The sequence below is a fragment of the Melospiza melodia genome, chromosome 8 (assembly GCF_035770615.1).
Source record: "Melospiza melodia melodia isolate bMelMel2 chromosome 8, bMelMel2.pri, whole genome shotgun sequence".
In the NCBI taxonomy this organism is placed as follows: domain Eukaryota; kingdom Metazoa; phylum Chordata; class Aves; order Passeriformes; family Passerellidae; genus Melospiza; species Melospiza melodia.
The window spans coordinates 19657605-19672831 of record NC_086201.1 but is presented as its reverse complement, the minus strand read 5'-3'; the positions used below and the strand labels follow the sequence as shown (position 1 = coordinate 19672831).

Below are 15227 nucleotides of genomic sequence, written 5' to 3'. Positions count from 1 at the left end.
AAGTTTTGACTCACATTGGTTAGCACAACTCTGTGAACTTCCCTATTCTGCATGATACAAGTGCAGCCCAAGAGCCAACTGCTGAAAACTTTTCCACTTTCCAATGACTGCAAGAAAAAAACAATAACCAAGAGTCTCAGACTAGCACTTTCTTGACTCCTAAGCTTCCAGTTCCAACATTCTCAATGCCCTTTCCTTGCCTGTTTGATATAAACACATGAGCAGAATGTGCATTACCTCAGACAGGATTACTACTGATAAAATGGCAACCTGTGTGATTTACAATAGTACTTCCAAAAGATGGACTGTTTTTTACTTATTAGCATAAATGAAAAATCTTAATCTTTAAAGGTATGTATGCCTCATCTTGTGAGAAAATATGAAGACTTTAGTAATAGGATCTGCTTTATTTGCGCAAAATTGTGTTCTGCTTATAACGAGACCTGTTCTAGACCTCTAGCATCTTAGACAGTAAATAGTCTAGGCTCTAGGTTCTGTTATCAATGTACTTAATGAAATAACAAAAATACAAGTACGAGGAAACAAAGAGAAAAAAGCAAAGAAAAGTTTAGAATCTACAGAGGCCTTGTAACAGAATAAAAAAATTCTCTGATAATGCTCTTTGATCTTACTATCCCACAAATATTTTACATATATCTATTGGTCTTATTATCAAAATACTTGTTTTAATTTTAATTTTTGTACCCTAAAATAGGAAGCCATAGTTTGCCGCTTCATGTTAGTTGTTTCCTCAGGATGCCGCATAACCTCCATTGTGTCAACCTGGAAGACAAAACTCTGGTGTTAGGACTGTTCCAGAAACACTGCAGACCCACCCCACCTTGCCTACGAAAGCTGGGTTCAGTTTTTGTTATAGTCATTCCTTCAGGTGTGAGTACTTCAGAATACTTTATCAGAGAGAGCAAGATGCAGGACACACTCTGATTTTGGAGAGATATCTAAGAATTTTGAATTCTTTTTCATAGTGTAAGAGCACTCTAGATTTATGATAGTATAATACTCAGCCAGTGAAACAGCTGTCAAGTTGCAATACTTTAGGAACTGATTTCTAAAAGGCATTCCTTTCATTGCCACTACAATGGACTCCAACAGGACTTGTACTATAAGAAGAGTTATCATATTTGTAATAGTCAGGAAGTAAATTGAACAGCCTCATTTGCTCATGTATGGAAAAAATACGGTAGGATAATGAGTGGCAAACAAAGTAGGTAGTCTCAGAACATCTAAGTCTGTTCCCTTCTCCTACTGTGGTTACTATTAATTACTTTATATTGCCATTTTGATGCCAAGAATCTCAGCAATCTTATCCTACCGAACTGCCACAGCACACCACTTTTTCAGCATTGCAGAAGAGTTATTTTTAGAGGATATACATGGACAGTGAACATACTGCTCCTTATAGATTTCAGTTATATTGCTAGTACAACTGTTCATATCAAAATGAAACCAGAATATATGAATGAGTATAACTGTGGTTATCCATAACAAGCAGATTGTGTTGCTACATTACAGCCCAACAAAATTAAAGAAAATTAACCAGCATCCTGTTTGCATGGAGCATTAACAGCATTTTAGCATTCACTTACTTTATGGCAATTTACCATCTGCTCTAACCAGGTGGCATTTGTATAAACCAGATAATGCTGTTGTCAGCACCTGTGCTACACTCCCCGGACTTTGCTCCACACAATCATTTCTAACACTCACTGACTTAAGAATACTCTTCTGGACACTAAAATAATTGCTGAAAAATTACAGTTCTCAATAAAGTAACTGAGACTCTTACCTTCAGGAGGTATTTAGGAGACTGCATGCAAAATATAAAGGAAATGAAGCACTAAGTAATAATAGATAAAAAAATGGATTTTATGTTGGGGAAGAAATCCAAAGAAATCTAGTGAGGTCAAGATTCAGAACACAGATGGCACAAATGAAGACAGAGCTCAATAAGGATGACCATAAAAATTTCAATCTGTTTTTGTAATCTGTGATGTTCTGGCCCAGAGTGGCATGCATGCACTGGTATACATTAAAAAGAGAATAAAAAAGAGAGATGCAGTTTGTTAACAGAACAGTCTGTAATATATTCCAGGAAAAATGCCCTATCTGCACAGGTAACATCAAACATCTTATGAGTTTATGTGACAAAGTAAGTATCAATGAACTAATCAAACCAGCAGGCATGCCTATGGGGAAGGATATGGGAATGTTTCAAGATTATCTTGGAAAGACATCTAGTTTCTGAGGACTGTTATCTAAATCTCTAGTAGATGTCAGGTAGAAGACACAAGCCATTACAGTGAGCACTGACAGTAAGTTCAGAAAAACTGGTAATATTTAATGTTAAAAGACACACAATTTAATTTTAAATAAGATTAAATAAAGAACAAGAACAAATAGCTTGAGGACTGATCTGAGCCCAAATGCCAATGAAAACGAGGTTTTAAATAGGACTCTTCTCTGTCTAGAAAAGCAGAGACTCAGTGATGTTTTTGCAGATTGACCACTCACAGCCTCCTATATCCATATCTCATATATCTACTGATCAATAAAGGGCAGTATCATCTCCTCTTCATCTTCAGTATCATCTGCCTTTTTTCACCAAAACTGTAGAATCTGGCTATCTTGGGACTGCCACTCTATCAAATATGGCTTACAACTGCTGGGCTCCAAAGAGTTTTGTTTAGGTTTGAGGTTTTTTTGGGGCGGCAAAGGCAATGAATGCACAGAAAGACAGATGGTCAAAAACACTCACAGAGGAGATGTAAAACAATTTTTCTCAGAAAATTAGGTTGAAAGGAGTATTGTTAGATTTCTCTTCCTATGAATGAAGTTGTAAATTCAGATCTCTGCAATGTAAGAACTAGAATAAATTTCCAAATATTTTTGACAAGGAACGTTTGAAGTTTTCATCAGAAAAATTCTGATAGACCCTGAAGCTGAGGGGATTTTCTTGTAAGACTTTTTAAGAAGTTTTGTCTCCAATTAATGTTCAACACTGCTTGTCTGTGAAGCCACACAATTTTATGGTAGGGCAACAACCTCACGTACAACAGACAATAGGCCTTCTCACAACTGGCTTGCAGAAAGTGACAGAGCATAAAAAGAATGTCGCGATCTAAGAATAAGAATGTCATGGCACCTCACATTTTAAATCACTATCTTCTCTTTTTAAACAAAAATGAAGATATTTCAACTATTAAGTCAAATTTTTACATGACAGCCATAGTGACCTAGAATATGAATTCACATAATTACAACTGTAATGGAAAACAGCCTGACCTATAAAAGTCAAACTGTTTCATCACTAAAAAGATTCCTTCTAATAGTTTTGAAACAATAATCATAGAATGATTTATGACATTATGTCACCTTATGAAGTCACTCCAAATTATGACTTTCTGCATATTGACCACACCTGCTGCTGGCATGGTATGAAATACTATAAAACCAAAAAAATATGTTAAGCAAAAAACCCTCTTAAATTAAATAATGATAAAAAACTTCCAAACAAAATTATTACATTTGGATTTTTTAAAACAAATTTTAAAATAATAATTTAAAATATGTTTCCTGAAATTGTTTTAATTAGGTGCTTTACAAATTTCTAAGAAATAGCTTATTTTATCTAAAAAGTATTGAAACTAACATTTTCTGAATAGTGTTGCACTTCTGCATGTCTTCTTTTAGCTCCTTTTAAAAAGTTTGAAGGATGAGTAAAGCTCACTTAAACAGTATTTATTAACTGACTGTGTTTAGTAAAGCTCTAGGAGTGAACTGCTCTGTTACAATCCTGCTGTATCACTAAAATGCCTGCTTAGAAAGCTTGTGCTGAATATATTTGGATGTAGAAGACAATGTGTATGTGACACAAGAAAACTGGAAAGGCCACCCTTCAGCACTGAAAGTATTTACACCAGACAGGAAATAATAGTCTGAAATCCACATCTGTATTTGCAGGTACAGTGAAGGATATACACATCTGGATAACATAAATCACCACACTGATGTTTGAACCTGAGCTCCAAATACCAGAAGATAACATGAAGAAATAGAAAACTCAAAACTTAAAATTTTGTAGACTTTTGAACAGTTGCTGTTACCACTCTTATTTTAAAATTTTATTACTGTTTGCTTTGGAAAAAAATCCAAACCCCCAAACCTTAACTAAGCTAACTCTAACAAGTACCACTTAGGAAGCAGGGAGGGAGTGTACATACCATCAGCTTCAAGGGACAACAGTTTCCCCACAAATTAAGTGTACTCAGTTGTAACCCTACTAATTGCCATAAAATTATCCTATCTTTTTTCAGTTATGCCATGCACTTTCATGGCAAAATTCAGCAGCATTTAAATTCTACAGCTCTTTTTACAGAAGAGTGCTTTTGCTGAGTAATGTTTTTCCAGTTATCTACCAGTCACAAACACCTCCTGGTTTTTCACTTTCAAGTTGAATTAAAAAAAAAATTAAAACAAAATTATTTTGCCTTTCATACTGTTAAATACACTATTCAAATTTTACCTAGTAAGACCTCTTTCTAGATCAAAATTGTCAGAGGAAAACCTTGACTCCTTTGGAATAAAATGACTGATATTGATATCAGATTGTAACAGATTCCACTCCAAAGGTTTAAAGATTAGTAAATTGATTCTTCACTGAATTCTGCAATAGGGTCATCACTAAAACTGGGAACCATGCTCCAAGACAAGGTGCATGTTACTGGTGGTAAAGGCAGACTCTCATGTGGTAAGAACCTCACTCTATACCCACATCAGCTAGGTATTGTGTACACAGTCTCACTGTAGTATTTTATAAACAACTGCGTGTTCTGGAAGGGAACACTACTGACCTTGATACGCCCAGCACTGAGCTGCGGAGGCAGAGACCGAGACGCTGCTGTCACTCTGGCTCTTGCTTGTGCCAAATTACCTGTTCAAAAAAAAAGAAATTCGTACTGCAAAAACTACTCAAGAAGCTTAGAAGAGAAAAATTTTTACTCTGTAAAATCAGTTTGTACAATAGTAGTAAAAATAGCAGACACCACACACTTCTTCCACACCCCTCTTGTTACCAATTGTGCCTGCAGAGCATTCAGCACAGGCATGACAGAGTGCAGTGTTGATTTAGAGGGGAGGAAAAAGTCAGTGATAAGGTGGTATGTCACTGACCTTAGCTACTGAGCTGATGAAAACAATGACAGCACAAAGGCATACAGCTCAATCACTAGTAATCAATTTCTCTGAGACTCATTGAGAGATTTCAAAGAGCAAAAAGACGACAGAATCAATCTTGTTTCTATGAAATCACAGGGATCCTCAAGTGTTAAGACAGTATCTTAAACTCACAAACTAACAAGAGAGATGAGAAAATGATAAGACAGCACCATTTTTTGACCTTTAAACATATAATTCTCAATCTTATTGTGACTCCGGGTTTTTAAAGACTGACTCAATTTTCCTGGCAAAAATATATTGTGGTGTCAAGCGAAAGACTAGTGCCTTCTTTAAAATGTAAGGTATGACGTGTCCTAAACTTTTTCTTCTGTACTTGTAGAAAGCCAAAGTCATCACAAAATAGCTTTTCAAAATAAAGCCTAGGAGAAGAGAGAGGAAGTGATATCGGACTTGCATATGCAAGACACTCTGTATATTTCAAAGTTTTAGCAAGTCTAGCACAAGATGTCCAAATGTTTTCTCTGGCTATATCTTCAGAGGCTAAACTGTGATTAATAGCATTGAAAGAACCCTTTGAAGCAGGATTGGTGACATCAAAGCCCTAATCCATGGGTGGCAGGATTTTTATAATGAGTGGGAAGCATTTTAACACATTTCAAAGGATTTACAGCATGAATAAACAATAGGCCTCTGCAGATGTACCACACACCTTTCAGAACCAGAACACATAAATAAGTGTCTATTTTAATTTAAATGTAAATAAAGTGTTAACACTTCTTTCAGATGCTAAATGACTTGTTTGCATCAACTCCGGTGTTTAGCTGTTAGCTTTACAGAAAGGCAGTAACTCTAAACAGTCTTCAGAGTTTTGCTAAACTCTGCATTACATAACTAGTAAGGAGGCACGATGGGAAAAACAAAAACCAAGAACACCAAATCGCCGGTAAAGAAACCCAAACGCTGGTAATAATTCCCTAAGAGAGCAGAGCAAATCCAGTGACCACTGTAACGTTGAACGGAACTTTTGCTCTTACTTTCCTCTGTACAAGAAAAATACCAAACCCCCGAAAATAATCTGGAGGCCAGCACTCACAGCACTCTTCATTCCACCATTCTGAATTCATTTAAAGAAGTATTTATCTTTTAAGCTGCTGGCACTGGTATTGACACAACACTGCAAAAGTGGCATGTCATTTCCTGATCTAACATCGTCTGTTACCTGACAGAGTAAATCATGCTCCAGAACACAAGGTATGGCACTATTTTGGAAACTGCTTTAGGCTGTTACACTGTGTATGCTAATGAGAACCACAACTGTTGGGGAAATCTGGAATACTGATGCACATGCATGGTACATACTGTAAATACATGTATCTCTCCAAAGTTAAAATGAGGACTTTAATGAACAAGTAGATGGTGAAGTAATTTTTCTCCCAGTTGCAATTTTGTTATTTTTCTATGTTAGAAATTACTCTTTTGGGCCTTTTTTGGCTAAAATAGCTTGGTAAGGTTGTTTTTGGCTAAGTTTCAGATTAGCAAGTCTAAAACTTAAAAACCTTGCACTGAAAAGCTGATAACACATGATAAAAGAGGAGAGTTGGAAGAAGAAAGGATTTTGAATCAGACTGTTTAAAATTACTAAAATTTCATTGCATTTTGTAAAAATTTTAAAAATTCTAATACAGAAATAAAATTTAGAATGGTTCTATAACTGCTCAAGGTTCAGCACGCTCACTGCTGGCATTAGGTTTCTAGGGTTCATAATTAATATCCCTGAGGTCTCCCTTAGTTTCTCATGCAAAACTAAAACTAAATGTTTCTGATCTGGTAAGCCAAGCAAATAAATAAATCTTTTAATTAATCACAAATCTTTAATGACTTCACAAACAAACAAAAACCAAAACCCCAAACCCAACAAAACAAAAAACCACCAAACAAACAAACAACCCCAAAGCGTTCAGTGCCCACTTAAATAAAGAAACGCTTTACCTATCGTGCCTTTGTTCAGTAGTTACTTCCTTCTAGGAATGGACTCTTACCAGTGCTTATTTCATGTGTAAAGTGAATTCCTATGTAATAACTTGTAGCATTACATTAAATCCATGGAAAAAATATTACTAGGATTTTCTTTCTCAGCTGAAACACAAAATGATACTTCAATAAAAATTTCTGAATTACTTACCCCATCTAGCTCATGCTCAGGAAAAGTAACTACCAATCTTTAACATGTCTAAGCCATTAAAACTAACGAACAGAATTAATGTGGTTTGAAAATTAGTCTACATAATAAGAAATGTTTCACCCAGGGTTAGCATGGTGTTCACAGTCAGTAAAATTTGGCACCTATCCCTGCATTTGATTTTCATTTACAAGGTAATTTATACCTTAACACAACAAAATAATTAAATGTTAAACCATTTTGTCAAAAGCATCAATATTTAAAGAACAAATGTTTATATGTAATTATATGGGTAGCTTGAACTGTCATGGGTTCCTTGAAAGGTTAAATTGGTTAAAGGGTGAAAGATTGCACTGTGCTTTTCAGAAATCCAGCTTCACACCAATTATATAGTCAAAACTTTACACGAAATACAAATTACACCCCTTCAGACCAAATGCTACCTACATTAAATCCAAGTCCATAAAACAGACCAACTAAGTCATATAAAACCCTCTCAAAATTGTCTTATGTTTTGGGGATTTCGTTTATTTCGGTTTTGGGTGGGGTTTTTTGGGGTTTTTTTGTTTGGTTTTTTTTTTTTTGTTTTTTTTGAGGGAGGAGAAAGAAAATTAATGTTTAAAGTTAGGATTCATCTTTCAAACATGTACATGTTTAATTTTACCCACATGCTCCCACATGGACTTCAGTTCAATGGGACTGCTCATCTGAACAATTACGGCTCCTACCTATGCACATGGATCTGAGACTAAGGTCTCTGGGACTCATTGAGACAATGAAGGAGTCAGTCAGAGCTAATATTTCTCTTTTTTGCCTCTGTTCAATAAAGTTAAGAATTAAATTAAAACATTCTCTTCAATGCTTTGAGAAGTTTCCAAAATTTATGAAATGGTCTTAGAGTTTTCAAGGGAAAAAGAAAAAGAAGTAGCAGCACAAAATCTATGGACTCTCTGCTAAGCTTAGTGTCAATGGTCAGCAAACCTCCCTTTGTCTTGAAGCTGTTTACAAGATCTCACATCTCTGCAAAAATGTTCTTCACTGATGCCTCATTTCAGCTAGGTGAGAAAGACCATATTATCAAAGAACTGCATCTCTTCTATTATGCAAAGCCAAGCAGAAGTTTTGGAAGTCTTTACATCACACACAAAGAAATGTGTTTGTTTTTTCTTTTTGGACTTTGGAAGTGGTCTCCAGATCTCCAAAAGGACTAGTCAGCATTCCTGTCTTCTCATTTGCATTCCTGGTAGTTACCCACTGTGTGATCTGGATGAATTAATGATTGGTCCGGCTGTTGACTTTATGCACTAATTAGGAAAAGTACACACTCTGGCTGGATGTTCTGATGTTACCTATGGTTTGTGCTTCATTTATTCTTATGTGATGGGTTCTGTAAGCAGTACCAGGCAAATATTAGCAATATCAGCACTGTATTTACAATCTCATTTTGGTTATGCCTGCCAAGATCACTCATCCCAAAGTAAGAGCATGCCAGGTAAGAAGTATGTTAAGCTTTGACACAACATTCAGTTTGTGAAGTGCAAATGACTTAGAGAGAAAAAGTCTAATGACAATGTCACCTTACTGTACATGTTGCACCAGGGATATTGCTATTGTATAGAGGGAAGTACAAGCTCTTTCCTTATCCTCATATAGTTCATTAATTTCTTTCATGCTCCTAATTTCTTTCATGCTTCTAGTTCAGATAAAGAGGGGTTACTTCAAACACCATTTAGATCCAGTATAATATGGTCAGAAATGCTACAATGCATTCATATTTCATTGAGGTTACTTCTAATCACAGCTAAGCCCTCAAACTCCACAAGAGGTACAGGGCCAGACAATGTCTTTGACATACTCAGAATTTTCTCTGTCTTTCCTTTCAGTACATTTTATCTGGCCAAAGGAAGTCGACTGCTTATCTCCATAATGCATTTTCATCTTCTGCTACTGTAAGACTAAGCTTTTAGCTCAAGTACAAATGAATACATGCACTTTTTTTTATTGGATACTAATTTGAATCTGTCTATCAAAACTCTACTCTTTTGAGTCATTGAGAGTCATTGAAGTAATTTAAGCTAATCTTGTGCAATAAAAAAGCAAAGAATCCAATTTTCTCAAATACTTTACATTTTACACAAGAATGTATTTATAAAAATACTGTCTGTAGAGGGCAACTATCAATACAGATAGACTTCAACTACTGCTTCTTCTGAAAAGACAATTACTTTACTTTATATTCAAAATAAAATCAAGAAATATTATTTCCAAAATCAGATACATATAACCAAACAGAATCTAATCAGCATAAAAGCTTAGTAATAGTGAAGCCCACCTGGGAATAATCTAATTATGAATATTTGCTTCAAGATAAAAAAAATGCATGTTTTTGGCCCAGATTATTTGAAATGAGAAATCCATGCCATAGTGAACTAAGGAATTCTGATACTGTTTCTCAATTAGATTAAAGATTTCTTTAGTCTTTTTTGCATGAAGTAGACACCAATCATATTTACAGATAACTAAAAACTTCACATTGCTAGACTGGGATTGGAGAACTTGAGTATAAGTTCAGTGCTGTTATGCTTTCTATTGCACACACTGCAGGCACTTCAGTGGTCACTTCCCACATTAGGAAGGCACACACTGGTAAATACACAGCACCATGTCTACAGCAACAAATAAAACCTTGCTTGTAAGCATCAACACTGCCATGTTAAAGTATTGTTTCAACACAGTAGGTTAGGAGGCTTCTTGTAGAATGGAAGGGAACAGAGACACTGACAGCAGTTTGACAGAAGGTCAAACTGCCCACTGTATTCTGCACATATCTACATACATAGTATCTATACATACTATAGATCTGTAAATGCATGATGGCAGTAAGAAAGGTCTTAACTTTTATCCTTACCTACTAAAGAAGAACAATTTATGGTACTAATTAAACTAGTTAATGGTACTGCCCAAGGTATTTTTCTAACAAAACCTTGAGTACTAACTGCTGTTTTAAGCAACATGCCCAATTTTCTAGCTAAATTGAACCAATGTGTATTCAACAACTTGACTGGGAGTATGTACACTGAAACATGGACCTTTCCTGAATTCTCATGGGCACAGTATGTGGTCAGAAACAAGAAAGCTTATGTGATTCTCAAAGTCCTGGGACATGACCAAACTTACAGACAGTAGGCAAAACATGTATGGTACAGCCTGACAACACAATAAAAAGGTTCCTAGCCACAGGCCAAGGAATGATCATGTGGTTCTGGAAAATAGAGTGGCAGAGCGCGGACTAGACTGCTATCTGGCCACTGCCAGGAGGGCATAGGTTGGGCACCTCTGTCCAAACACAGGACTAAGGATAGGAGTGGCACACTAAGTACAGTCAGTGCTAACTATCGGAACCTGCACCTAGACAAAAATAAAACACACTTTAAAAGTTTGGAAATGGGAAAATTCTTGTATAAACAATACTGCAATTTTTTACTGCTTCATGTTCACCATTTTCTTTCTTTCTTTAGTCAGGTCTGTAGCTGACTAGCTGGAGACCTGACCAACTGGCTGGCTGAAGAGAGGCTGGTCACAGTCTGATCCAGTAAGGCTTCCAGCTCCTGCATTACAGAACAAATTGGTTCAGCTTTTTATGATTTATATGTTGTCAGAAGACATGGGCCATTTCTTTCAGATATTGTCCTTAGCAAATTCCTTACATGTCTCTTGTAGTGCACAGTTTGATGCTATTGTATGCAATCAGCCCAGTACAACAAACCTTGAATTCTCTGGGGAACAGCAGACAGGACAGAACACTGCTGCTGCCAGGACAGTACCCCTCCATCAAAGCAAGGTTTTGTGCTGCCCCAGCAGATTGGCCTGCCACCACATCTGTAACTGAGATTAGAAACAAAATTACAGAGGTGAATTTTCTGTGAAACTTTATTGTTGAGGAATTCTTCACTGATTTTATTGGTCAAAATAACCTTGTTCTACTTACATCTACTCAGGCTGGACAAGTTTATTTCTTCTTCCAGAGGTATGTTGAAGAATAGTTCTAAAACCATACACAGGTTGGAAATATAGTTATCCCACAGTCTGATTCAGATCTAGTCTCCCTCATTGTTTTATGTAGCTGATATATTTCCTCTTGCATGTTATGTAAGCAATCCCCCCCCCAAATTGTATTTGCTTTATCCAGAAAAGTGAAAGTATGATTATAAAGAACACGGTAGTTATTGTTCTATCTATAAAGCTTTATAGTGCTCAGTTTAACTTGAGGCCAAAGTAAGTTTTTAGAACAGCAGTAAATAAACAGGAAATCCAGGTGAAGTCAGAATCCAGGTGATTTCTAGCCCTTTGCTAGAAATCCAGGTGATTTCTAGCCCTTTGCTTGTATATCCAGAGATGTTAATTCACCATACAATGTTTAAAAAATTTACAGTATATATTCCATCACTCTGGACCTGGTGCTGAAGCTGCTCCATACAGACACACTCTGGTCAAAATCCTACCAAGCCAGTGAAGATTCCTAATGAATTCAGTGACAAAAATTCAGGTGTAAATATGCAACTGAAAGCACACAGAAAAATTATGGAATATTTTCTTTGATCTCACTATGACTATCACTATCCCCAGTCATCAAGATCCCAAGGCTAGACAAGCTAAAAAAATGGTGTCAAAACCAGGTTTTGAAACACCATGGCAAGAACTGTCTTTTTAAAGGGTTAATTTAAGATGAAACAAGATTACAGAACTTTTATAAAAGTCCCAGACCTTCCCATTTCTGAAATGCAGGCATTATTGATGTTGACAACTAATTTAATCAAGTCTCAAAGGCTTCTCAACTGAACCATTGCTCCCCTGGATCTCAGCACTTCTGTGTATTATCACAATTGATACAAAATCAGTTACTTCTGCAGTAAGGCAAAACATTAATTATATTTGTATCTCTGCTCTTAATGAAATAATTACTCATTCATACAACTATCCACAAACACATTTGCTTTGTCACACACCGTGACCCGCTACCCACGCAGCTCAATTAACCACTCCTGCATCAAGACAAGTCAGGTTAGAGTAAGGAAGACAAAGTCAAATAATAATAGATAATGCTGGTTCAGTAAAGCACTGGCCTTTACAGCTTGCTGTAAGATGAAGGAATAAAGAAAAATGATAAAAGTACAAAATCATAGTAAGACTGCATGAAATACTCTGAAATGAATATACAAGCTCTAGCACAGACTCAGAGATTTATTTTCCACCCACTACATTCATCCTTTAGATATATTAATCCCTTAATGCAATTATTTTGAAGGAGTGGGAAATATAAGCACATTCTTTGTTAAGGACACACCAAAAAACATCATGGATATTCATATGAGTAAGATTATCTGAATATTCAAGAAAGTTATCTGCTCTGAAAATTCACTAGGAAATTTTAAAATAATGCTCTTCTAGGATTTGATCTTCAGAGCTACTGAATGCTTCCAATGACATACTGAGCATCTCTGACATTGTTTGGCCTTACAGCACCCAGTGCCTATTAAAACTGCCAAGTAAACTCCCCATTAAAACAATGGTATAATTCCCTGAATATTTCTCTATTTAAATTCTGTAGATGGTGTACAGTGAAACCCCACAGTCTACTCGTTAATATTAAAAACAGTAACATGTTTTATGTGATGTATCTTTTGTTTCCTCAATATCAATAGATTTTTGAATTTAATTAGTGTACAATGCAGTGTTAAGATTAATTACTATGCACTACTGAGAAATCATGTTTATTACAGGATTGAGAAGTTAGGCCAGAAACATTAAAATTGGGAAAGGTATTTCTTCTGAGAAAAAGGTAAAGAAAAACTATTCTCAAGATTTGTTCTAGAGAGATTGATCTATTATAAATCAAAGCAGTAAATTAAGATCTATTCTTAAACTTGTCTACTTCTACTTTTATTAGAGTTCAATTTGCAAGCACTTGGAGACAAAAAAAAAAATCTATGCCCCCTTGCTCATTTTCAGTACAATATAATCTGTGAAGTCTCAGATTAAAAACCAGCATAATTCTGTTTGGGTAACACCCTTTAACAAACATAGCTGTGGTAAATCTAACTTGACAATTCTCAGCTGTTGTGCTTACTGCCATGTGCAATATCAGAGATTCACTGACACTATTTATAGGGAGTAATTCTCAACAGTAAATAATTGTTATGCTTTATATAAAGCTTTAGCAGGACTGAGACCTTAACTTTGATCTGATAGATGGCTCTGTTTCTAGATGAGTTCCATTTTTAGGGCTACTTCAGAGTATTTTTTGGATCCTATTGCTAGTAAGTTTTATGAGTATCTGTACTACATTTGTACTATGATGCAAAACCTTAGGACATGAAGAAAAATAAACACTGGGCTGTAAAATGCTCAAGTGCAGAACTCTAAAAAGTAATTCATCACTCTACCTCCCAAAATCAGTTAAGCTACAATTAATTGAGTTTACTGATGTCCCACATTTGCAACCCAGTAAAGTTCATGACTGTTACACCGCACAGCTGTGGTTTAAAGCTTCTCTTTGCATACAACTCACTGGCAGCAGAGCAAAAACTATTTTTGTGTTTTTAACATACAGACCAGTTAGAAGTATAAAAGCCTCCATGTCCTGAGTGAAATACACAACTTCCATTAACTTTACCAAAATTCTTACAAAATATAAATTCTGGTTAATTTTTGAGTACTGTCATTACAGTGACTTTGTTTCCAATTAATTTGACTTAAGAGTGCCTTATCTCTTAAAGGTGAAAATACTAACTCAAAAGTACTGTTATAAGAAAATTTTATTGTGGAATAAATTAGTAAAATTAAAATGTATTTGAGCCTTTGGTTCTATTGTGATGTATGGAAATAAGAGGAAAAAATACACTAAACCCAAATGGAAGCATTCTGTATTTTAGTGAATAACACACACTAAACCAAGAGACCTACCACTATATATTGCCCGAGCAAGGGCCTGTGCTCAACAGGAGTGCACAGTGACAAACATGACAGCTCAAACCTACCAGGTTCTACTGAAAACAGTGGCAAAGCACCTATGATTTTGACTTGCCAGGATTACACTGAATGTATGCCCAGTAGTACCTGTTCATGAGACTAAAATGCAAGAAAATCTTTCCTTTGGTTTCTGACTTGTCATGAGGAATCATGTTCTATCACAGTTACACACAAGTTAAAGATAGTACTCTTGTCACCAAGAAGTGGTGAAAAGCAGTTCTCTAAAGTGGTTTAACAAAAGGCCATAGTTCTTTTGTTCTTTAGTGCTTTAGTGTGCATAAAGCTAACCTGAAACATTTTTTTCACATTTTCTCTTAGCACATGGTCCGTTAGTTGTTTGGTTTGGTAAACAAACATTCACTATTTATAATTACTTTACATCTAAGGTTTGTAAGCAAGATTAGAGACTCAAAGGCAGAAAGAACACAGACTAAAAATCAATATTGAGGAGGAGAAATGACCTTTAGACAGGTGAATTATAAATAACTTGTGTCTGGAAAAAAAATCTACTTTGGACAAAAAAATTACCTTGTTAAAACATGACTAACCAAACCCTTCATCCCAGTTGTAAAAACTCTCATCCCAATTCTCTTTGACAGAGAATGAATGTATATTATATTTATGATTAAATATATAGGCACCACATACAAGGAGTGTTTTTAAGCAATGATATACCATTATATATAATATAGTGGATACTCCATTACCTTAATGTGTGAGCAATATCTAATGATTTTAGTGGCATTGGGTATGATGTTGCTGTAGTATTTCTTCTGTGTAGCCAAGCTAAACCCCTACTGATCCTCAGAGCAAGGACAAGGAT

General features: G+C 35.6%; 1 protein-coding gene across 4 annotated transcripts in view; it reads right to left on the bottom strand.

The window, feature by feature from the left end:
- Positions 1-15227, bottom strand: part of MYO3B (myosin IIIB) — a 191731-nt gene that overhangs the window by 69405 nt on the left and 107099 nt on the right. For 3 of the 4 annotated variants that reach the window (XM_063162107.1, XM_063162108.1, XM_063162110.1), the window contains 3 exons: positions 4872-4951; positions 1808-1828; positions 706-783 (listed from right to left, as the gene is read on the bottom strand). In XM_063162107.1, the coding sequence (XP_063018177.1) occupies positions 706-783; positions 1808-1828; positions 4872-4951 (179 nt within the window). The remainder of the gene's footprint in view (positions 1-705; positions 784-1807; positions 1829-4871; positions 4952-15227) is intronic. The other variant, XM_063162109.1, reaches the window with a different exon arrangement.